General features: G+C 38.8%; 1 protein-coding gene across 17 annotated transcripts in view; it reads right to left on the minus strand.

Annotated features, from left to right (window-relative positions):
* SOX5 (SRY-box transcription factor 5) overlaps positions 1-26,290 on the minus strand; it is a 636,847-nt gene that overhangs the window by 86,665 nt on the left and 523,892 nt on the right. For 12 of the 17 annotated variants that reach the window (XM_051784935.1, XM_051784934.1, XM_051784936.1 and 9 more), the window contains 2 exons: positions 17,191-17,314; positions 4,524-4,609 (listed from right to left, as the gene is read on the minus strand). In XM_051784935.1, coding sequence (XP_051640895.1) covers positions 4,524-4,609; positions 17,191-17,314 — 210 coding nt within the window. The remainder of the gene's footprint in view (positions 1-4,523; positions 4,610-17,190; positions 17,315-26,290) is intronic. The other 5 variants (XM_051784944.1, XM_051784942.1, XM_051784929.1 and 2 more) reach the window with 1 other exon arrangement.

Raw genomic sequence — 26,290 nt, forward strand, 5'->3', positions numbered from 1 at the left:
TGGGTATATACAGCATTTGTATTACTGCCAATTAATCAGTCGTTGTCACTATCTGGTTATCAAACAAGCAATCTGGGAAATCTGAACCATTTGCACTCCCAATGGTGTGGATTCCTATCAGTTTTCAGATCGTGCAATCAGGTCCTTTGTTTCCTAATGCTCAGAAAGCACGCAGGAAATATTTTTTTTAATCAGAAAAGAAATTATCAGACATAATGTCATACTGAATTTGCTCAGACTTCTGGAATCATCTCTTTCATAAGAGTGATGCCCGAGATGACCGGTATTAGAATAATCACTTCAGTTTAGCTTGTGTAAAACTTGTTACATGATATCTATGCTTACAGCCTTGAATGTTGATCTTCAAGATGGAGGAATTTAACTGCCTCATCTGCCAAACCATATAGGAAAACATAGTGTTCATATAAGGCATACAGCAGTACTTTGGACTCATTAGCCTCAGTCAGTAGAACACAGCGGCAAGGTTGTGCTCAGTTTTGTCCTTGTTCATTTGAAACAATCACCATGCTGCATCCCTCCTGAAGAACAAGACCATATGATATTTACGAGGGAAAAAACTAACAGAAGAAACTCAGATGCTAACCAAGAGGGATTTTACTGCAATGAGAGTGTATTCTAAAATGACACTTCACACAACATTCAGGACCGAGTCTTCTCACTAACAGAGGAAAGCTAAAACTTATTTTTTTCTCAAATGGCATTTATGTCATTAAATGTGGGAATGAGTGAATATGCAGCTGATAGGTAGCACTTTATCAGAGGACAGGTTCACATTTGCATCATGTTAGTTCCAGCTTCTCCAACATGGTCCCATCCATCTACTCCTTTTGCAACACCTAACAATGTAAGTTTTAGTTTCCATTCTCACTGAGTCATTAGTCTCTCTGTGGATACTGAAAATAAAGGCAATCATGTATGGCTAATTGTGGCAGATATCAGATGACAGAATCTGTATATCCCAGTGTGGACTCAAAAGGCAGGGAGAGAAATGGAGGGCTTCAGATTTCACTGGGAATCAACAGGGGATTTCAAAATGAGAGATTACATTTTCACTGATAAAGAGTTTCTTTGCCACTGGAAAACAATCAGGTGTTAGCTGTTCTTCTATAAATACAGTGTGCATTTCATTTACAAAAAGAAAATTCAATTTCTGACAACCAGGGATAAAAAGGTACTTCCTGTTGATCTCATGGTACGCTACTAAAGCCATGACCCGACTTAAAATTCTCTAATGAAATAACAAAGACGTGTTTATCGCTACACAAACAAACAAGAAAAATTCCTTGGCTTTGTCTTCACTAAGATAACGTTGTGTACCAAATTCTGCTGGGAGCAACAAACTGAGCATTGTGTCAGGTCCTTTGATCTCCCCTGAAAACCACTGCTTTAAGTACACAAAGTCTGAAAGATGAGTGATAGGGAGGATAGAAAAAGAAGAAAAGAAGGAACATTGTACTTTCCTGACCTTTTACTGTCTGATGACCAGATGACAGAGGGTTTGTAGGGAACACTGTGGTTATATGTAATGCACGGGAATGTCTGAAGTAAGAAGAGTTCCCCCTTGAAAGAGAGTGCAATGCCATTTAAAGGTGGGTTTGGGCCAATTCTTCATAAAAAAACATCACAAATGTTTCTTTGTGACTCAACAAAGTCATCATCATCACTGAGCTGAACTGGATTTGTACAGAGTTTGGAAGGCATAATCTTTCTAGGTTAGCAGCTATACTAGATTCAGCTCCAGTCATGTTAGCATAGCTCAGTGGCCATCCTGAGTACCACTGTATGATAAAACCATTCTCAAAGTGCATCTAGCCTGGCTCTTTCAAATGTCACAAGAATTTAGGTGGTATGCCAAATTTCTACTAGACAGGTTGTACTGATAGCTGAAAATAACACACGAAGAAAGACAACTTTAATTTTTTTCCATCATAAACATAGCCTGAGAGGTTGAGTCTGAAAGATTCAAGGGAGTCTACAGAGTCAGTAATTTGAACTTTTACCACTGAGTGGCTGCCAAACTCTCCCTTTAATTCCAGACTAAATAACATGCAGCAAAACAACATAGGTGAATTTGCTCAGTATTTTCATTTTAATGTTCTTCATTGCACAGAAACAAGAGGCCTTTGAGGTTCTCAAATTTTCCACAACCTAAACTCATCCTAAGATATTTATGAAGTCAGTCACATTTGCACAAAGCCCACCTTTTAACAAGAAAACTGACATTGTGACAAAGCCTATTTTAATCAGAATACTTCAGCCCACAGCATGCACAGATACAGCCCAAAGATGGTCCTGAAATGAAAGTAAACCATTCTCCCAACTTACTGGAGCACTGACAGATTATTTTAGGGCTAGCCTGAATGAAGAATAATAATTAGACTCAGACCTCTGTTTTCTCATTGCTAGCTAGCTCCATGTTTGTTTTTCCTTTCTCCCCCCCTCTTTCTTCCATATGTCTGTTCATGTGTGTTTGGCTATTATAAGCACTTTATCAATACTGACGTTACTCCTCAAAATTCATTTCAAAGGGATGACTTTTATGGCTCCCATGATTCTTAAGCCGCCTACGGTATTTGTAACTCACAGAATCAGAAACTAACACACAGACAGTGTAGCTTTTCATACAAAGGCACAATAGGAATGAATGTATTAACCTCTGTGGTGCATGGAATGTGTCAGCTTACACACTGGCAGCTATTTCTGTGAAACTCAGCTAACTTCCGCTGGCTGTGTTAAAATAAAATTTAAAAAAAAAAAAAAGATCCTCCCCAGGACTGTGTCCCACGCTCTCGTACGCTGGCCAAACAACTGAAATATCTACTGATGTCTACTTCATACTGATGTGGGCCAAGCAGAGTTTGAGAATGCATTTCACACGTACTGGTTATAAACACTGAGCCTTTCCAAGCAGGTATAAAGCTCTGCTGTTTCCATGTGACTTGGCAAATAATAGTGAGCAGAGAGACTCGTTGGCGATGGAGAGCACTGGACTTTTTTTTTTCTTGTTTCTAGAAAAGAGCGTCAATCCAGATCATGCAGAATTACAGATGATTTGGATTTTGGTTTCCTTTTAGTCCCAAATTTTACTCAGCTTCATCCTGCCAGCAAAGCATACATGGCAGGTAGCAAAATCCAAACTGCAGCAATGGACATCACATTTGCTTAATTCCAATGACTTGACAAGGGTTGTGTGGCTGATCAGTAATATCTGAGGAACATCTGCACTGCTGTCATTAAGACTCATGGACACCCTAATACTTTCAAAATTTAAAATTGTATCAGCAGTTTGAAAATCATATACATCTGGCTACCAGACCAACTCTTTCACGTAGCTGAAAAAAAAATTCTTTAGTATCTTTCCACCTGTTTTCTAATTGTCTATGTTAAATTAGGATAATCATTAATTATCTGCACTACAGCAGTGCCTAAAATGCTTGAGTACCATAAAACACTGTAGGAGGGGCCAGTCATTGCTCTGAAGAGCTTATGGTCTAAATGGACATAATCATGTAAACAACTTTTAAGCAGTTTAAAAGTGCTTGTCAGGACAGAGCTTTTCTGCCTGGCAATCCATTTCCTTTTGGTGGTTTACACCTAGCCAGCATTACAGCCTGCATCAGAAGGATCTAATGGAAAAGTGTCCCAGTTTTGGATGGGAAAGAGTTGGTTTTCTTCTCAGTAGCTGTGTTTGGGATTTAGGATGAGAATAATGTTGATAACGCACTGATGCTTTGGTTGTTTCTAAACAGCACTTACCCTAAACCAAGGATTTCTCATTTCTCATGCTCCACCAGTGAGAAGCTGTTCAAAATGCTGGGAGGCAGCAAGGCTGAGATGGTTGACCCAAACTGGCCAAAGGAATATTCCATACCAGAGAATGTCATGCTCAGTTTATAAACTGGGGGTAGTTTTCCGGGAGGGGCTGATTGCTGCTCAGGGACAGGCTGGGCATTGGTCAATGGATGGAGAGCAATGGCACTGTGCATCACTTGTTCTTGTATTTTACTTCTCTCTCTCTCTCCTTTTCATTACATTCATTACTATTATTGTTGTTATTATCATTATTCCTATTATATTTAACTTTATTTCAATTATTAAAATGTTCTTATCTCAATCCATGGGTTTCACCTCTTTTTTCCCTGATTCTCCTCCCCATCCCACTTTTGGAGAGGTGGAGTGAGTGAGTGGCTGTGTAGTACTTAGTTGCCAGCTGGGTTAAACTGCAACAATAAGAGAAGCAAACATGCCACTACGCAGAAATTTAAAGTACAAACCTAAAAGTAGTTAAATTGACAATAAAGACACAAAAACCATAACAAGAAGTTCCTGGAAGGTAAAAGGAAAATGTGTATCATTTGACGATTCTTTTGCTTCAGATGCAAATTTTACGAGACAAGAACAGCCCCAAACCCCCGTTTAATTGCATTGTGTTGCAATGGAAGAGAAAACTGGTTTTCATATTTACTTAACCTTTGCCTCTTCTACATTGTGCTCGGACTTACCTGCAGTTGGAGTGGGCCTAAGCCCGGTGTTGCTGCGGCAGCAGCTGCCATGGTAGTTGGGATCAGCTGAACGGGGTAGGGGTCACCTAAGTAAGAGAATAATAGAGGCGTCAGCACCTTTTATCTACTCTCCACCTGCAAATTAAAGTCCTGCATTCACTCTTTCCAAAAGCCTTCTTTTGTGTGCCTTGTTGAGGCCTAATGAAAAGCTCTATTGTGCAGCCTTTTACTAACACTCTTTTCACAATTCTGGCTGAGAGAGGAATGTGAATAAAAGGCACAAGCAATTAAGGCGGAAACCTCATCCTTTTTCATGATGTATTTAGGGAAATGGGAAAAAAAAGTGCACATTGATCAGAAGGCTGCACTTAAAAAAAAAAAAAAGGAAAGAAAGAAGATGGGGGTGGAGGAGAAGAAAAGGAAAACAGTACAACCTTGATAAGATCACAGCATTAGAAGGGGACAAATTTACAAGCTTGTCCAGAATATGAAGTTAACCAAACTCCGCTCACTGTTAGTAAACTGAGCCTCATGCAGAGCAGAAATGGCACTCAATTGACTACTCTGCTTTCTTTCAGGTGAGAAAAAAAAATCTCACTTTAGTGTCAGGGTTTGATCCTACAACAGGAAAAAGCATGTGAAGTTAAGGAAATCAGATACAAGCCTCCGAAATCCCTAAATCCCTGCACCAACTCCACTTCATGACCTGGGATCCAATTTTGCTTCTGAGGGAAAACTACTTCATTCTTAGTAAGAACTGCATTGTGCTGGATGAGATAGGAAAAATTGTGGTCATTTATAAAGGAAAATTACCTGAGATGATAAAAATTGAGATGGAGACTGGTATGTTTTAATGTTATGGAGTACTCACTTTTGGTCACTCCTTACATATCTGATTTGTTAAAATAAACTTCATACTAGCCTGTGCACAAAATTAGTAGGAAAACTGGTAAAATATAATAAAAAATCTTACACACACTATATTGCTTCTCCAAATGATAAAAAGTTTAAGCACTTCCCACTGAAATAAGGTTCACCAGAGCATTTCTGTATGTCCCTATGTTCTGGTGACATGCATGATTTCTGTACTATTAAAACAGTCACTTGAAATGAGACTATGGAAAGGGCAGAACACTTTATCAGAAAAATCTACCTAAATGTTCCTGTGCATTTTATTAGAGAGGCAGATTAAAAGTTTTCCCTTGATTGTGCTTTTTTGAATGAATGGGGGGGGAAAAGACAAGAAGGCAATGCGGGGTGTTCTGTACAAGCATTATTAGTTATTATTGAATTAAAGTTTATAATGTTATCAAGCCTTAGTTACAGAAAACAAAGAGAATGAAATTTATCTAATGTTTTTTAAATGTTAGCAATAAGCTGAGTTGGCATAAACACACTCAGGAAAACTGCTAATATTTTTTTTCCCTTTTATAATGCAACCTTCTTTACAGAGATCTTTTCATTCAAGCATTTTGATCTCCTGTTAAGAATTAAATACGACAACTTCTAAAAATGAAGGGCTAGCAAAAAAACGGGCTGGCAAGGCACCTTAACAGATATTTAACTTAAATTAAGTGTGCATGCTTACATTTAAGAACATCTTGACTAACTCTTTGCTGACTGAAGCCTCACAGTCTTTCAAGGCCTACCAGCCAAGCAATGAGAACCCAAAGGTCCACCCAGGCATCCCCATCCACAATTGTCTTTGCATCAGCACCAGGCCACAACCTCTCTATTTATGTTTGTCAATGGGTAACAGACTCCCTGACTTGGTCGTTTTTTTTCCCCAGAGGATGCCATTGTTCTACACTTTCCAATTTTATTTTGCTTTAACTGAGGCACCCATTTTCCTTGTCATATCATTAATTTCTCTGAAACTATTAATTTCGCTGATTTGAAATTTTCTGGAGAGTTATCTTGTGACTCAAGGCGTGGGCCTTAAACATGTGAAGACAGAGAGAAAAAAGAGATGGTAGTCAGAGAGTCAGTGTCAATGGTGTCTGTCTGCTTCCATACCACTAGGAGCCCACAGGCTAATCTCAGCAGCATTCTGAAAGTCTCCTCTCTAGAAGGGGACATTTTGATCAAAAACCAGCCATGAAAGAACACAAAATTTTTAGTTTCTCAACTCAAAAAAAAAAAAAGAAAAAAAAAAGAATGAGGGAAAAGTTTCTCACTAGGATACTGATTCTTACAGTCAATTAAAATTTCTAGTTTTGAATGACTTGTATTAAAACGTACATATTCAAAGACGGCTTCCATGCACTGTCCCGCATTCCTCTTCTCTCCACACACATGTGTAAGCCTCAGCCCATCATGCTAATTTATAAATCCCACTTTTCTCACCTTCCTAAACAGCCAGGTAGATTCTCATATGCTCATCTGTTGTGGTAATTCCTACCCTTTATGGTTCATTTGGTAGAAATATCAAGGAGATGCTTATGAGAGAAGAACATGTTGAAGTCCCCATGGCCACAAGCACATCCCAAGGCCACATGCATGGTCACAACCACTTGCTTTGGAAGTGTAGGCAATGCTTCTGGGACTCCTACTAGAAAGCAACTACTACACCAATACGTGCTAATGTAATTTTTCTGGATTCTAAAGCAAAAACTCATCCTAAAACCAGATTATAGTTGTGCAGAGCTAGGCTCGCCTGTCTACCAGACTTTTTTTGTTAGCTCACTCCTTAAAGGGTTTTTCATTTTTCCACTGCTCCCCAATAATTTTAACTAACCAAAACAGCAAACAAAAATGAAAGCCTTCTGCAACCTATCATGAATCTTTGCACTGTTATGCTTTGGTAATACCCTCTGCTATCTTGTGGTTTAGCACAGGAGACAGATCACAAAAGAGCAAGGAATATGCTCAAACACCGTGCCAGGGCTTGGGCCACTCAACAGGCCAGTGTAAGAGCCAAGATTAGAACCCACAGACAACTCTTCAGACAGTGCCCTTCCCAGGGAAGGTTGGGGTCCCTGTCCATGATAACACCAAGCTCTTATATATTCACATCATGCAGGGCGGGAGCAACTGCCACCCCTCAAACTACTAACAAAGGTCTCAGGTCTTATCTGATAAATACATTTCTTGCTGTTTCTCTAGAACATCATGCATCTTTCTACTATCCATAAATTTATTCCCACAGAATGAAGTTTCTCACTGAGCAGTTCTAGCTAATTCTGAAGTCTGGGAAATGCATGTCTTAACAATTTCATTACATCTTCAGTAAATATCTTATTTTTAGATGTAAAGAGTGGCTGCATTTTTTTCCCAAGCTCTAGGAACATTTCAGGAATGTGAGGCAAGATATACAGTTAATAGAAATAGATATTTCCCAAGCCAGTCAGAAGTTTGCACAACGGAGAACACCAATAAATTCTCAAACAACCACATTACATTTCCATTTACAAAATTCACTATTAATCTACTCATGCATGCACGCAGTAGTGTACCTCCCTGCATCTCTCAGCTACCAAAAGAAATATTTTGTGCAGTTCTTTCATGTTCCAAACTGCCTCTTGTTATGTGTGAACTTTTCTTATAAACAAAGCATCAGAGAGAAGTTTTGTTGCTGTTGTTTTTCTTTAGTACCCTATATGGTAAAATCTGAAGCAGATCAAAGGCCAGGATTTTTACTGTGAGAACAAGCTAAAAATTATTTCATTAGCTGATGTATTATTCTCTAATATATAATTATTTCCCAGCTACTCAGCAACATCACTTTGAAGAACAGAATTATTTGAGGCTGACTATATGAAAAGAGCACAGAATTTACTGGTGATGCAGTACCTGAAGAAGTGAAGGGGATGTGGGGGAGTTGATGGAGTACATTAGAGGTGTTGGGGACACTGTGAGCAAAGGAGAATACCAGTGGTTCAGGGAAGAAAGAATGCAAGGTTGAACCCTCAATTCTGTGCCAGTATTTTATTTCTCTATCCTTCTTCTGGTCTGTCTTCCACAAACATACCCAGAACCTCTTTCCTGATAATTTATGCACTGCAACTTCTTTCAATTTCAAATCACACCTTCATCCTTGCCCAAAATAATCTTCCAAGATCTTGCTTACAAGAGGATTTTTCATGAAGTACATTCACTTCCAAACCACTCTTTCTATGAACTCTCCTATGATACTCCACTGAAAACACTTTTCTGTGAAAGTAAGTTGTGGTACAGAGCCAAGTGGACATCCTGTCCCAAAACACAAAATAACAGCCCTGTGTTTAGGAACTTGATTTTCAACTGACTAGCTACCAAGTTCATGGATGTTAAATGATGTGGAAATACAACAGTGGCTCTTAAACCATTTATATGTTTTGCAAAATTTTATCAAAGGAGTTTAATAAATTAAAAAATGTTAAGGTTTTTTTTTAAAAAAAAAAAACAAACAAAAATGAAGCACAGGAGCCAACATTATGCGTGTTGCACCATTCACCCAAACTCCTAGGATGCTTTTTGTATTCCTTTTTCTGTCACTCATCTCATTTATTCTCCTTCGTGGTGTAATCCCCCCTAGTGTCTTGTCTTGTCTCCTGACAGGCTGCAAGCTCTTCAGAGCAGGCACAATTGTCTTACTTGCTATATAAATCAAGCTACATGCTAATGCTAAATGATAATGTTTTGACAGGATTTTTAAGTTGAACCTGATTACATGAAACAATAGAACACTCTGATTTTTTTTTCCTGAAATTTTCTTCTCTTAAAAAAGGGATACCAGAAGAGGAGAAGTAGGGCGTTTATTTCCTATGATTTTTAAAAAACTCACTGTTTTCCTCCTACCTGTCTTTCAGGGACAGCAAATGAAAAATGTTGGAGGTCATGGAAGAAGAAAAAAAAAGAAAACAGAGTGAAGAATATAAGGAGTAGGAAACAAAACCAAATTCTTAAATTATAATTTCTAAAACTAAATTCCATGAAAAAATATCGGAATAAACATTTCCTTATAGTAGCTTCTGCTGAATGAAAAGGAGTCTTACATTATCTTCCCCCCATTTTTGACAAGTTCTAGAAAAAGCCACAATAATTTTACACTCAATTTATCATTTAAGTGTATTTATAATGAACAATCACAGCTAATGGCTAACTGATAGGTAATCCACTGCATCTCTTCTCACCACTCATTCATTCTCAACCTCATCACCATTTTCCTTTCCTTTTTTTTGGTGTGATGGTGGATGTGTAGTAAAACTAACGGGAAGCCGTGAAAGCAGTGTTCCCTGACTTCTGGCTCTAGGCACTGGGGAGTTAGATAAATAAGAAAAAGAGTATGAAGAAGATATCACCTGGCCTCCAAAAAGATATCCAAACCAGTTCCCTGATTTTCTTTGAGATAGGTCTGGACAGTACTGACTGAGAGAGAGTAGTCTGTTCTGTATTTTAGAGAAACAATTCAGTACACATAAGGGATGGCTTTGGAGGGACCTAAAAGCAGCCTTCCAACCCCTATGAGGAGGTGATCAACAAGACAGTGCCAGGCTCCTCCTGGCAGTGTTTGGTTGGAGGACAAGAGCCAATGGACATAAAGTGAATCAAGAGAGGATCAGATTTTCCCCATGAGGACAGCCAGATGTTAAAACAAGCTGTCAAAACAGGGTTGTGAACTCTTTGTCCTCGGAGGTTTGCAAGCCCTAACTGAATAAAGCCTTGAGTAATCAGATCCTATCTCCTAGATGACCCTGCTTGGAGGAAGAGATTGGACTACAAGCCTTCTAAGGTCCCTTCCAACCAGAATAATCCTATGATTTCCAGAGCACCCATTTGTGCACGCCCATGAATTTAAAAATCAGCACCTTTATCTGATTGTGCACATGTGGATAACAGTGCTGTACCACCAAACATCTTTCATGACCTAGAAACAGAATTAAAACTATCAGCCTGTTTTTACAGGACCCCATTGTTTTGCTTGTCTGCTTTGTTATTATTAGCATTATTGTGAGAAGTCCCCACACAGAGATCAGGAGCTATGGAATTCTTTCCCTTAGAAACAGTCTTTAGATGTGTTGTTATATTGTGCAGCCTTGATGCCTTCCGTTGCATCTGCAACCTTACAGAACTGACACATTCTCATGTATGCTAAAAGGCAAAGTTGTTACCAAAAATTCCTCCTTCTTGCTGTTTCTATTCACAATGCTATTACTCTTTTCTTATCCTGGGGGGAACATGAGGGTTTAGTCATATGCTCATTCTTTTCCAAGGCATAAACAGTAGCCCTGAAAGATGACTAGCATCTTTATAAAGAAGCTACAGTATGTGGTCCTCACAACACATGGTTCCTATTTTTGTCATTCTGATAAAAGCATAGCAATGTCAATATTTTTTTTTCTTGTGATTTGGTGATTGCCAATGACCTGTGTGTCAGCTGACACAGTTAAATCAGAAATTAGCACTCAGTCTCTTTAGAAGACAGAAACATGGACACTGAGCATAAGAAAAATTATAAGATTGTCCACATGATACTCCATTAAACAATGAAACATGTGATCAACTACAAAAGAGAGATACATCAGCAAATTTCCCTGAGGAAGTTTATGGCATTTAACTCCTAAACATTAATTTTATTGTACTGTGTGAGGAACCAATTAACTGAGAGTTTCATTTTTATCAGACATCAGAATTACTGTTCAGAATATAGATGAATAATTCAGCATATTTCAATTTTATTAGGCTTGGCTTGTTCATCTTGCACATTTTTGCCAATTTGGAAAGGTAATTAGATATTTCATCGATAACTTTTCTGTGCATTATTTTATTTAGAACACTTCCAGCACCAATGAGCTGATATCTAAGACACATACAATGTACCTACTGTATATTCACATTTTCCCCCCTAATTGGATATGGTTGAAATAGCGATTAAAGCATTTTCAGGAAACCTCGTGTTGATGACATCTGACTGTGAACACAATATGATTTGTTACAACAAATTATCTGCAGGGGAGAGGAGCAACGGGCAAAGAAAAAGAATTCTTGTTTCCAAAATCTGGCGTATTTCCATAAAAATAACATAGGTATCAGCAAATAAAAGGCTACTTAGAAGCTTTCCTGAGAATTTGCAAATAACCTGGAAAATGTACTTGGGGTAAACCCCACTCCTCGAAATACAGACTTATCAACTATTGTTTCTTGAGAAAAGAAAATAAATCCTAAAAATCCTCAAATAATTCAGTTTAGAAAACAAAGTTTATTGTTCTTCATCTTCCAGAGAAGAACTTTTCTGGAATTCAACAGCTTCAGTCATACTGAAAAGCCTCAGGACTGATACAACATACCACGCTGCTCTAAGTGGTTAGTCAACACCTCCCTTCCTTTTTAATGTGATCATCAAATGGTTTAAGAAGTGATCGAGTGCAGTTTCCAAAATTAATCTTACTTAGCACCACTGATTGGGGAAGACCCGCCTTCTTGACAAAGTTTGGGCTATTCTGTGTCTTTTAGTGGAGAGTTAATTGTGAACAGTGCTGCAAATGCAGAAGCACAGAAGCAGCACAGAGAAGCACTCTGACCCGGTGCATTCTGATACTTGCATTTGCTGAAGAACACCCAGTGTTGAACACCCTGAAAATACACCCTCAGCCTAACTCCTTCTGCCTTTTCTGCAACTAGGTCCCCAAACGCAGCCTCTTCTGCTTTCCTAAATCTTTATTTTGTTCCCTTTATTATCTGTTACACAGGAGATATAATCATGCCTTAGTATTCCACATAAAAATCTATACATATGTGCATTAATAAAAGGATCACACTACCTACGACTGAAGAGCAGCCTCCTCAGAGGCAGAACTATGCAGTTTTTAAAGGGCACAATACAAAACCTCTTCTATCACTTACACCATTTTTATGCTTTCAAAGCACTTCACAAATATTAATTAGCTCTAAATAAATTCTAATTATTTCTAAGAGTGGCCCTAGCAGATCTGTATCATCTGGTGTGAAATCTGACTTCAGTGAAGTCAACAGCAACAGCTCCTCAGACCTCAGCAGAGCTGATATTTCACTTGCCATTGCTAAAATGCTGGGAGTCATGTCTATTATCCACTAAGTATCAGAAGTAGAGCTGATCTAGTGAGAGCTGTAGTTATGGAATGCTGGCTGAGAAGAAAAAAAGGGTTAAATGGTCTGAACCAATCTGTAGAGCCCAAATGTGGGAGAAGCTTTGGGAAATGCGTTAACTGGGCTCTGTTTGCTTTCAACATCAGCTCAAATGCAAGGTGCTCATCTGCTGCTAAACCATTTTAAATACTTGGGATCCTGGGGTTAACTCCTAACATCTGCTCATGCTGTAGGTCACTAACTTAGTTAATCCACTTTGAAACATCAGCTCTTCATAAAAAGATTTGCATTATACATCTGTATAAAAATACATATTATGTGCACAATAAAATACATATAAAGAGGTTTGCATAGAAGTAAAAATACTTACATTTCAGATAACACACACTGCATGGATAACTAATCATGGAGCAAGTAAGTAGGTGACCAGTATTTTTCTTGCTAATTGTGGACAATACAGTCCATCACATACTGCCAACTTATTTTTCTCATAAGAAATAAATACTTTGGTTGTAATCATATTAAATATAAATATTAATATTAAATATAAATAATAATATTAACTATTTTATATATGCAAGTATAACTAGGGATGGAGGTTAAAAATCAACTGGAAGCATAGATTATGAATCTTTTTCTCAAATAGAAATGTAATCCTAATAGAAGTTCCTCTCTTTATCTCTGCCAACTTTACCACCACACAATATGCCATAGAGAAAAAAGGGGAAGTGTCAACTTGTGTAAATTGTCCCTTATGTAATGCAAACCATCTGTTTTAAAAAAACAAAACAAAATGAAAAACCAAGCCACACCCAAGCATGATCTGCTGTGAAGAAAAAGAAAGAAAAGGGAATTTAGTGCATCAAATTGGAAGCCAAAGACCATGACCTGCCACGTAACCATGGAGAAAATATTTACCCCTCTCCTCCCCGTATTTACCCAATTTTGAAAAATATTTGGAAAAGTATAATTGAATAAGTTGCTTTGCACATATTAGAGATTGATATTGTTGTATTCTTTTGAGCATTTCATCTAGCTAGAATGTTTTCAATCAGGCTGGAACACAAGCAGAAGAAACCTATCACACAGCGATGCCACCAGTGAGTCAGAAGGTACCTGAGTCCTCAGTCCCTGGAACCTGGCAAAGCATAGGGGGATGAAGCATCAGCATACTTCTGCCCTGTTCTTCTACTCTTCTTTAGGTATCTGCCATGAGGGGAGTCTAAACAGACCACTGCTATTAACTGCTACAACTATATTTGTCTTGTTTTCAGCCAAATCCTCAGAAAACAAAGTACACGCAGAGCAAAAAGTACTCATCCTTTCCAGTCTCTCCCTGGGTAAGTCACCAGTCTGTTGGAAAGCACTGGCTGAGGAATCCTACCACATACATTCTCTGAAACCACAGGGAGACATACATTTGACCCTCTGTTGGGAGGGACAGGTGAATCAGAAAGCACTGAGTTAATCTGATCTAATTATCTAAGCTGAATGAAAGCAGAACAGCAGTATAACGAGCTATTCATCATTTTTTCTCTTTTGCTGACCTCGAGGCTTGATCACACATCCTCTTCCAGCTGCAGCTGTGCTGGCTGAAGAGCCCACCATCTCCAAGCACAGCTCCCAGCTAAAGGTTACCACTGTGACCAAGTTGCTTGTTTAATCCTTTCCCAACACGTTTCCATGAAAATGAGCCAGCTCAGTTTAAGCAATTTTAGCACAGGGTCCTTGCTATCCCAGCCTGGATGGAAGCAAGTTAGGGAGTGCTTAACCAAGAAGCTTGGCCTGTATGTTGGAAGTTTGAGGCACAGTGATGAGCAGCTGCAATTGGTTCTTTCTGCAGCCACTGGGGCTGCAGTCAGCAGCAACCCAGCCCTCAGCTGTGACCAATTCCACAGCTGACTAGAGAGAGATCTGCAGCATCTTAGATCACATGCTGCTGATTTTCAGGCACACTGTTGAAGATCTGACTTTTCAAAGGGGTAGGGTGCATAACAGTGTGAATTTCCCTTTGAAGGTGTCCCCAACAGATATCCAAAATCAACGTACTCAGCATCATTAGTTAGTTATGAATATTGGTTGTCACAAAAATTCTCTCTTCCTTCTCCCCCAAATTTTCAAAACTCCCTTTTATTGAGGAACAATATAAGAAAATTTTCATAGTTTTCTGTTATTTGTGACTGGAACTGAATTGTCCCACGACTACTTTTATCATTCCTATGTGCAGCTTGCTAATGCTAATAAATAAAAGAATCATTGCTAAAGAATTCCTATCAATCGGCCATACAAAATTATTCTGAAAAATATATCAGTCCAGAAAAAACAGCAGGTTTTCCAAAAAGGCCAGGAAGATGTAGAAGCGAGGCCCATTTTCATAAGGCACATAAACTAAATTTAGAACACAGAATGGCAGTCATGTGAAGATGCTTCTAGAGGGGTCTTCTGAAGTTCCAAGAAGGCTTTGCATCCAAAAGCAAACTCAGTGAAAGTTAGGCATTTAACCTGTTCAGAAGCTGAGCAAATTAATCTGCTCCATGTTCCCTGTTGCAGTTCTGTGCTGGTACCCACTTGGCTCAGTTCAAGCCAGCACAGGTGACTGCATGAAGTTTACAGTACAAGCATTTCCTAAATATCCCTCAGACTTGGATCCTGGTGCCTTTGTCACTCTTCAAGTGAAGATTTGGTCTCCTAAATCGCTCAGGTGCTTTACAAAGTTCTATCCAAAGCTCTTTGGTTTACACTGTACTACATCTTTGTCAAGTGGACTGATACACAGTAGGGCAAGCAGAAAAGGGGGAGAAATATATTTTAATGGTCTGTCAAAAACATTACTTGATGTGAACATGTAGTTTCAAGGCAGCTAGGTTTTTCATTGCTACAAGCTTTCTAGGTGTAGCTAAATCCGTATATGCTTTTTTGTTTATACTAAACTGTGAGTGAAAAGAAGAAATCCTTTGGACTACTTATCACTTTTCCTCAGCTTCTCAGTCAAATTCAGTGAAACGTGCCAGGGAATCACCAAACACAGAGCTGTTTTTCCACTGGCTTCTGCTCAGTCCTAGACCTTGGCATGCAGTTAATTCCAAGCCTTACTGCCAGGAGCAGTAGCAACTTTGCTCTTTTTTCTTTCTTTTTTATTTTCAAGGTTACACAAACATGTAATGTCATATCTACTTCATAGATGTGAGGAACTATAGGTCTATCTTAGAAAGTTAATGTGCATGCAGTAAAAAGAAGGGGAAAAAAACCATCTCAACTCTTTCTATCCAAACTGGACTTCATTAACCTGCCATAACTAATTTAACTGCCATATATATCTAACAGGGTGCTTTCCTGACCTTTTCCAGGCCTACAGTTATGGTAGCATTCACAGTCAGCGTGGCTTTCAGTTAAGCATTCTGTAATGTGAATCACTACTTCTCCCAGCAGAGAGGGACTGCATATGTGAAATCACTGGAAGAACTGAATGAGCCTACATTTTGGCACTGGAGCTGCTGAAGGACATGAAGTGTTTTGAGCAATAATTTTCAGTAGTGGTCCCAGTCTGTACAATCTTAGGGGAAGGTACTAGAGGACAAAGACATAACAGTTCGCTCTCAAGATCTACAATGTTCAGAAACTGAAAGAAATCTGAAATTGTGGCTAAGCCAGTTTAACTAAAGAAATCTTTTTACGTTCCAAGTTTACGAAACAGCTGCAGTGGCAAGTGCTGAGTAATTCAAAACACCTGATGAATTCATGAGTTAGTCAATGACACAGATGCATACACTGACATGGATATAATAAAGCTAAACATCCATGCTAGAGACAGAGAAGGGTAGAACAAGCAACTCCTAGATAACTCAGTAGGAAACGGATGGCAGAAGAGTTGCATAAGCACAAATATGAAAGCAAGTCCATGAAATTCATGCTCTAGCTAAGTCTATTCATGGACATACAGTTCCTCGACTATTCCTTAACTTGTATTTATTATCATCCTGTTGACAGGAACATGAAATCCTATAGAAGGCTTAAATAAAATTTAAAAGAAAATCTGGGGATTGTAGAGAACAATACAAATCTTTCAAAGATTAAAAAAATAGATGCTGTATTTTTTAGTGCTAGGCTCTCATAAATACACTCATAGTTTGTGTTAGTCCATCAAACTGAAAGGCATATGCTATCTTTGATCTCTGTGTAGAACCCCCGTTGAGATTAATGTGAGTTCTGTGTGAAGAAAGAGACTAGAATAGGCCCTCAGTTCACAAATAGTAAGCAGGCTGCTTCAGGAAAAAACATGTTTTCTTACAACAGTGTTGAAATTTATTTGGAAGTTTCAAATAGCTTCTCTTCAGATGCAAGTTCGTATGTGTGGTCATGAGCATGTTCACTTGTCAAAAAGACCTGTCAGAGAGAAGGTGCACAAATCTACCTGCTGTGTGAAACGTTTTGCTGTTATGTTGAAACACATAATTCATCTCTGACAACCTTTTCTCATATGGTAACGACTAATCCTCTGTTTCACCCTCATCTCTGCAAATTAAAGGCTTTGTCCCTCAGTGAGGTGATACTTTTATACAGACTGGCATGAAACTGTGCCCTGTACCCATTTCCAGCTAAAAAAAAAATCTACAGGACTTACTGCATCCCGCTTTGTAGCTGAAACCAGGAGGAAGAAGGAATCCTTGCTGTGCAGCTGCTGCTAGGGTTCGTTGGTCTGGAGGAAATACGGGAATCATTAATGGAGGCAGCTGACCCTGGACCTGCTGAACAGGAGAGGGAGAATCAAACACGGAATTTTTCCGCAGACAATGTCTGCTAACACCCTTTCTTTTACTTCTGCCCTGAGGTCAGGTTGGCACACGCCTCTCTGTAACGGGGTGTCCCAGTAGCATCCACTATTCAGCTTCATCTTGATCACCAAACACTTCACAGGAGTTACATTTATCCAAAATAAACTAAAAGATTCCACATATCTATATCATAGCTATATCCATATACCTCCATATATAGTTCAACATATATGCATACCTATGTCCCACTTAATTACTCCACCCCACCCCAGCCCATGATGACTCTCTTATTTTTGACTGTAGGGTGGTATTTTCTTCTCTTTTATTGCACTGTGTAATACTATCTCTGCCTCAGACAGTAGCTTTCACCCTGACTGAGCCCAAACACAAAGACATTCCTCTAAGAAGTACAAAACAAGTGCATAAGTAGCAAACAGCACAGTCAGTACTATTTTTCTGCCCATACACACGTACTTATTTGTGCAGATGTAAGATAAGGTCTCTGAGATGGTAAGAAAAAAGGTTGAGACATTTTATTCAGAAATAAAACACAGCTATGTCTGAAGCATTAGCTGTTCAACTCTGCACAGCAACTGTACACAACCATGCAAGTCAGGAAGTGGAAAATATTATATTAAGTGGATACTGCAGGGGACTTAGGACATGCAGAAATTAGTCATCAAAACTGGAGTTTGGTCATGGCACAACTAAAACTAAAATCTAAAACTATTGCTTTTACCCAGTTCTGTCAGAGGTTTTAATTGGTAGAAATGGACATCATCTTTGTATTTCACAGAGATGAGAAACAAAAAAGTTTTCTAGATTAAAATGCTAAATGACTAGTTTTAACTAAAAAACCCCACTGCACTGACCAGATCAGTCAATAACGGGAGACTGACTCAAGTTTTAAGAGAGTTCGTCTAGATTTTTGATGGCACTGTAAAGCTAAGGTACCAGAGGCAGATATGTTATCGAAGACTGCAGTTCAGTTTGTGATCCACAGCCTCAAGAAACTAGGAGAATTAGACAACCTGCTATGAGCAGAGGCATGAGAAGGTGTTACTCCCTTCATTATTGCCTGCATAGCAGAACTGGCAAAAGAGAACCAGCACGAGCTCCTTGGCTGCCACAATTCAGACCACAGCATCTGCACTTAATTTGATTTTAATTTAATCTCCTGAAAATCCAGGAGATGTCTCAGTTCACCCAATGATGCTACAAGGCATAAGAATGATACGAAATTTGGGATGATAACCTCTTAATTTATGCCAGGACCTGTCAACACCTCTGTGTGTGCTGACTGTATCTTTATAGTCTGAAATAATTTTCAGGGATGAAGTTCAAGATTGCTGTTGACGGAAATTCTTGCAGTGGGAGATTAAGATTGGGACTGAAGCTGGAGTAGATGTAGCTCCAGTCACTGAAGTAGCTTGATCCATTTTTTGTTACTTCAGTATTTTCCTTTCTATTCTGATCTTGTTAACTGTAAGACATACATACTTTCAGCTGGATTGCTGGAGAAAAAATTACATAAAATGTGATTTGTTCTCTATCCCCACTCAGTCATCCTAGTACAGCCCAATATCTGCCTTTTCTTCATGTGTTTATTTTTTGTTTGTTTTGTTTGGGGTTTTGTGGTTTGCTTTTTTTTTAAAGACAAAGACAAAGTAACTATATTCTTTTAGAACAAAAATGAACAGCCGTGTGGAATTTTTGCATAGTACTCTTCTTCGGCAAAGAGCCACAGAACTTTTTTTTTTAAATGGTTTCCAAGGATGAAAGTGACTTTGCCAAGCAAAGAAGCTTCAAAACAGGACTCAAAAACACTAATAGAAAGACAGATGGTTCTACTAAGAGCTCTGCTGCCAAAAAAAATGTTAAAAAAAAAGTGAAAAAAATGGAGTGATGTTATTGAAGCTGACTGCAAAGTTCTCTGATGACTGCAAATACTCTTGTCCCACTGCAAGTGTTAACTCTGCCTCCAGGGCTAATATAACTAAAGCACCACACACACACAAATTGTCATTGCCAAGCCCACAATGTAGCACAAGTCTGCACTTGATTCCAAGTGACTGCCAAATACACGAGCAAAACACCACACTGAAAAATTCCCATTTAGGAAAACATTTACCAGGAAAATGCCCTTTCTTCTTAACTCTGATTGCTGCATTTCATTTTTTTCAAATCGCTGCTCCTCTTTATCTCTCCAAGGGGCCTTAAACCCACTAATTTCAAATGACACAACCCCGGTTGCATTAAGGAGGTAAGAACTATAGAGTGATGAAGATGGTTTGCATGGATACAGAAATAACGCAGTCAAAACAATGTGATTTTCATTCCAGGATGGAATGTATGTAGCAGCACTCAAACAGCTACACTTCATTTTCTCCTAAATATAAATAAATGCAAACATTAGTTTATTTTAATCCCATTACCTGACACAATACAATGCAAATTACGGACTCTTCGTTTTTAAGGCTCATTTAACTACTACATCTTAACTTTTGTTATGTTTACTATTATTAACTAGAATTGCTGGGATATAACTGTTTTAAGAGACACCAAATACAGGCCCTCCTGAGTTTTACATGAAGGGCACAAAGGGTATTTCCCTCTTTTTTTTTTTTTTTAAAGCCATTACTATGTCAGTTACTTCTCTCTAATTACTTTTATTATATGGCTTACATAGTTTCCAATGTTTTCTGGATGGTAACTTCTCTATACTGCATTTTTAATTTGAACATAATGGACTGCAAATCAGAACTGTTTTCCAGACCCTGTTCTGCTAATGGACATATGTCCATAAAAAGAAATACCTCTTCAACAATCTAAGAATGTACACAGCTATCAAGATTCTCCACTTGACAGTCTTTCTACATTATTACCTTTTCTCAGTTCTAATTTCCTAAAGGTGAAAACTGTATTTTAAATCCTTAGAAAATTCCCAACAGATTTTATGGGCTACAAATTCACCTTGTAACTTCTCATCTACTTTATGATGTTAGTTTGGATGATACAGATACAATCTTCCAAGGGCCTGTTTTTTCACTACACATACTGTTGCCATGATGTCAACCAATCACACAGTTCCCTGATCTTCCTTTTAATTGAATGCCACATTAACCAGAAGTATTCTTGTACTGCATGACAACCTGCAGGTGCATGGTACACACAGAAAAGGCACATAATGCACATAAAATAACAAAGAAACAAACCGAATGTCGTGAGACCAAAATATTCTATACAGTTGATTCACCAGTCAAGGAATTCATACTTTCATATCTCTGACAAGTGATTTGGAGCAAAAGGGAAGCCCATGTTACACTGAAAGACGCACCACTTGACATTTAGTTTGTGAGAAATAACACCTCTTAAGTAAGCTGATGCACAAGAGTTCAAACAGTCCAAGAAAGTAAAGGTTCTCTAATTCATAATGACCACAGTAACAGATCTTCCATAATGGCAATGTATTTTAGGAGCATGAGAAACTCCAACCAAGTTTAACCTAGAGCCAAACCAGGGAACCTTCACACTTGGCACTGAAAATCCAGAAACAAGACCATCCCTGAAGAACTTATCAATGCAAAAACCAGTATGAGCATATCACAAGAAACTAATAATGTATCTACTGTCCAAATGGGAAACTGAGGCACCCACAGCTGCCTGTAGAGACTTTTCATTTTGAAAAGTGCCTCACTGTATCTTTATTTGTTTCAGGGCCCTTGAAAAACCTGGCCCTAAATGACTTACCGTATCAAAAGAAATTTGTTAGTAAACTTGGAACCAACTCAGGCTGTTGGAGCCTGGGCCAGCATCTTCAAAAATCTGTGCATGTCCTTTATGACTTGACCATAACAAACCCAACCACACAAAGTCATGCATTCAGTGTAGCCAGATTAGATTCCCAGCATTCCCAGCTTCATTAAAATTGTAGTATTTTTGCCTAAATTCTGGTCTCCTACCTACTTTTAGGAACATACTATGGTTACCACAGCTACCTAAGCACTAAGCAGTATGTTTTTAACAGTTACCCCTACTGTTTGTTACTAGCTCCTGCTGTGACTTAAATAAATTTAGATTGCAAACACTTGACAACTACAGTTCTACTCTATTTTCTGTAAACTGTCACGTGTGCTTTGGGTCACTATGTAAATAGCTACACACACAAAACAGTTTAAAGAAACATTAAGATTGCAAATTCAGACATTCAAATCTTAGGAAATGCCAGAATCAGGGTAGCATGCATGACCTTATGTCCTTTATGCCCATGCATCCTGACAAAATCTTTAACTGAAAGTTCACAGTTTCCCCTCCCTCACATGACTTTTGCTTAATCTAGAAGGTTTATAATATTTCTCAAATAACATAAACCCATACTTTCAACAGACCTAAGCCCCTAACACAGCAGCTGCTATTAGTTTTATTTATTTTCTCTTCATACCCTTTCACCAATCTCATTTCCGCAGTTGCTCACTACATGTTTATTAGGATCAGCTTTTATATAAGTTTTCCTCTCTCCAAGGTAAATATCTCAATGCATTTCTCAGCATCCACACAGAACACTTTCCACTGAGGGGTGGATACTGCTCGTCCACCCACCTCTAGTTCTTCAGAAGCAATTCTATCCATGTTGGTGAGACTGGTGACGGAGTAACGAATTACTCAGTGTGAATAAGAATGGCTGCTAAAAAGCAACGCTCTCTTCTCTACAAACTGACAACACTCTGAGCAGTACTTTACTCTTGAACTGTTCAGAAGATGTGCCCTTCAGGAGCTGTGTGAGCATCTTTGCTGAAATAGAGTCTTACGTGGCTCCTTCATGTAGCAGCGTGGCTAATTTTTATTTTCATTTGAGTTATTCTCAGCTGCCTCAAATAAGTTCAGATTTTACATTCCTAGAACAGTGGATGCACATGAATTATTCCATTAACTTCAAACCGTTGTATGAATATCTTCTTGCCTGCGACGTGTTTGTAAGTTAAACATCTCTTCTACTGTATATGAAAGAATGTAATGCACATTTAACATGCAGTAACATAAATCTGTCCTTCAAAAAATGACATGTTTAATTGCATTGGTCTTCCTTCCTCCAGAAACACTTGGCTCATGGTGGTGCACACTATGCTGAAGGACTGGATTCTTTAATTAGCACATGTGTTGGCCATCTCTTTCTCTCTCCCTCACCCACCCCCCCAATGTCTATCTTAAGGGAAATAAAAATATATGTCCTCATATAACTACAATCTGCTATTTTCCCTTACAGTGACGTTTAAAATAAGAAAAGAAAATGTTGTTCTCTTTCCCTATATCACTTCCCTAAATTGACATACGTGCGTCCTAAATCTTCACAGCAGGGAGCCCTGCTTATCCAGGTTATGCAGTGATAAGTCTCCTACTGAGTTTGAGGTGGCTTTTTATGGAGTGCTTAGTGAATGTTTAGGACGCAAACCAGAAGGTAGATGGCAAGAAGCAGAGATGCAGAGAGGAAGACACTGATGGGGCAGAGAGTACATCCATTCCACCCCATGCTCTGTAGTTTTTACCACTGCAGAGCAGCTCGCTCCTCTACCAGACTGGTAGAGGGTATCCTGACAAAGGATTTTGTGAAAGTTTTTTCTTCCTAATCACTACTTGTAAATTCTTCTGCAGTGGATGACTTGGGTCCTAAATATTATTTTCCCCTTTGATGTGTAAGAGGCTTACACAATTCATACCAGTACTTATCAAAATCCACCCTGTCCAAACACCTCAGTTCACTCAATAGCTCTCACTGTTCTCACAGTTGTTTGCAAGCAGTGATAGATACTCATGGTAGAAAACACACTCTCCTAGTGGCAATTGTTTAAGAAGCATAAGGAAGGGTATTTAGGTAGACACCTCCATCACTCACCATACACACACAACAACTCCAATAGCACAGGAGAGCTCTATCTGGAGAGTGGTGTGGAAAAAAAAAAAGATTAGTTTGATGGAATATGGAGACAATCCTTACCAAGCAATGGTATATACACAACCTGGTTCACGGAAAATACAAGGAACAAACTTTCAGGAAAAGTGAAACGCGTCTCAGGAATTACATAAACTCTTTTCATTTTAAAAAACCAAGGCTTTTAAGGTTGGAAACTTTCTGCCTCTGCTCAGTCCTTCAAGAGAATGCAGGTGTCACAACCAGCATCCATCTCAAATTCATCTCATCAAAAAGTCTGTAAATGAACACACACTCAGCCTTTTTAACTAAAGTGCAGAGAAGTGCCTTAAACTGCCAAATAATACAGACAGTAGCTGTTTCCATGTCAATAACTTGCTTCCAAAGGCTTCCATCCTTCATACTACAGAACAAAATGCACTGGTGAGAGACAAACACCTCCAGCAGCACTTTGAAGGACCGAAGCCAAAAGGACTTTTTGCATCAAGGAACATCTCTTGGATATCTCCAAAGGAAAAAGCAGTATTACTTATTCATTTCTGTAACTAAAATAAAGAACTTCAGAACCCTTTTCCTTTATATTTGATTTGGTACAGAAAAAAACACAGAGAGGAGGGAAAAGCAGTAAGATGACGTTTTTGCATCTGGGATGACGTGCAACAAGAAGTATTCGTTCTTGTGCCACTGAGCACGTAAGTAACCTACAGGGCAATTCTGCCACAAAGGCATTGGAACAAACAGCCTAACTGAAAAGGAAGAAACTACCTGCAATAAAAAGAACATACACAGAAATTCATTCCAGTATGTAGCTGTTTTAAGACAAAAGCCTAAGAGTTCACACAGGAATGGCTGCTCCAGACTATACAACAACAGTGTGTGGGGTTCTCTGGCAAAATCAAGACCTTCAGAGCAAGCTACTGTGATTCAGGTAACAGCTACACTGGAAGAATGAAGTGCACTCTCAAAAGGACCCTTTCTAAGCCCAGCTCAACTGCAACACTCAAAATAATTTTCTCTTTCATTTTTATAGAAGAAAAAGATCCGTTGTTTGGTTGATAGAGCCACTTGTTTTGTGAAGAGGTTAAATTTAGCAGAGGACACAAAATTGGCTCTTGAGGTATGATGACCAATGTCTCAGCCAAATTGACTTATTTCACCTTAACATTCACACAAATACTGTGTTTCTCATGGCATAACTTCCAAGCACCTGGGCACCTTGTTTAAATGTTAGTACCCTTCCTAGACTGTAGCCAGGACTGTAATGGAAACCTGCCACAACCTTGTGGCTGTCAAAACTGCTGATTTACATGCTATATTGTCCTCCATTTGTGCTTTTGTTGGCTACAAGCAACTTGCTCCTAAAATGCAACTGTCATGTAGCAAGAGTTAATCTGCAAAGTCACTTCCTTCAAACTGGAAAATCTATGAGCTTACATTAATGACTGATGCTACCTCGCAGAGTATGATGGAGCACAGAGTTTCCAGATGCTTGGTTAATGCTTTTCCCAATGAGGTCTGGACCAGTGCTGATTGCTCTAGCAGTAAGCTATTCAGCGAAACATTTGTCAGTGAAAGGAAAACAGGTGTGAGATTTCCTGATGTGATTTAAAAGACAGCATGCAGGATAATTTCTCGAGCAGCGCATGTGTACGGTTTTCTACAGCTGATCTATTATATATTGGTTCAGTTATTCAAATTATAATGAACTGTGGGTTGATTTTTACATAAAGAATCACAGATAAAAAGCAGTATACTTCCCTTCTCATTGTTCATAGCAGCCTTCCAGAAGTGACCTGTACTCTTTTTCTTCCGATTTTCCACGTTCTGTTTAAAAGGACTGAAGTGGCCAAGTTCTGAGTCCTGTGTGCTAACCCAGCCCTCTTTCTTTTCAAAGTCGCTTTTTTGGTATACCCAGTGCTCACATTTTACTAGATAAAAAGTCTTTGTCCAGCAGTACCATGGACTGCTGTCAAAAGAGCTCTGGAAAGAAGGTCTGGTATGAAGCGCTGCTGCAGAGGATGCAGGGAAGAGCAAACAGGGCAGTTAAAGGGGGATGTTTCTATTTGAGGATGTCAGATTGACAGGTATAACATTCAAGACAGGTGTGCAGAATCTAGAGGACTTTTCCTGTAAGAGTACAGGGCTTTTTCAAGGTTGACTCAGCAAATCTCAAAATCATTAATCAATGATTGTAAGAACATTAACCAATGTTGTAAGAACAACAGGAATGGGTAGGAAGGCTCAGAACTAGCACAGCACTTAGAGAGGAGGGAGAAGCAGAAGAGGAAATTTTAGTGTTACACACCATCACAGGCAGAAAGCCTGGCTCCTTTTTGACAGATAAATTCTGTGACCTAGGAGAAATGCCCCACCTTGCTATCTCTTCAGCGCTTTTGAGGTGCCTTTGGGCTCATCCCAAGTATTGCTGCGTAAACCAGACCATAAAATGGTTGACTATAAACCTGCCCAAGATGGGTTTCAGGTTGAGAATGCATCTTAGGTAATTTATTCTAAATAATTTTCTAAAATAACTTCTAACTTATTTCTAAATAATTTCTAAACTTATCCTAACCATGGTTCTTACTCCTGTGTAGAGTGAAGCAATGCAGCTTTTGGGGTGTGAACCTACTAACCAAAGACTTCTTTAGTGCATTTTCCCCAAAAGATCAAGAAATGGGTGGCAAGACCAAGGCTGATGCCATTATTCCTAAGCAAGTGGTATTTTTGTCATATAAAGTTATTCAGAGGCATCTGTATTAAGACTAGCTGCTACACCTCCCCCGTTACTGCTCGCTGATTTTTCCACAACATATTCAACTAATCATTTTGATGTATAAATTGCAGCAATATTTTTCCTGTCTACTGTTCCAAACCCCCAAATTCTTACACTGAAACTGGGAGAACAGTTCAAATTAGGAAACCACTGTATTTGAGATGGTGTATTTGAGATGGCCGGTTCCATGACCTTATTTTTGACACAATGGTAAGGTCCAAATTTACGAACAGATCAATGTCTAAGACCT

The sequence above is a fragment of the Manacus candei genome, unplaced genomic scaffold, assembly GCF_025592945.1.
Source record: "Manacus candei isolate 608988 ecotype Guabito, Panama unplaced genomic scaffold, ASM2559294v1 h1tg000018l, whole genome shotgun sequence".
Classification (NCBI taxonomy): Eukaryota; Metazoa; Chordata; class Aves; order Passeriformes; family Pipridae; genus Manacus; species Manacus candei.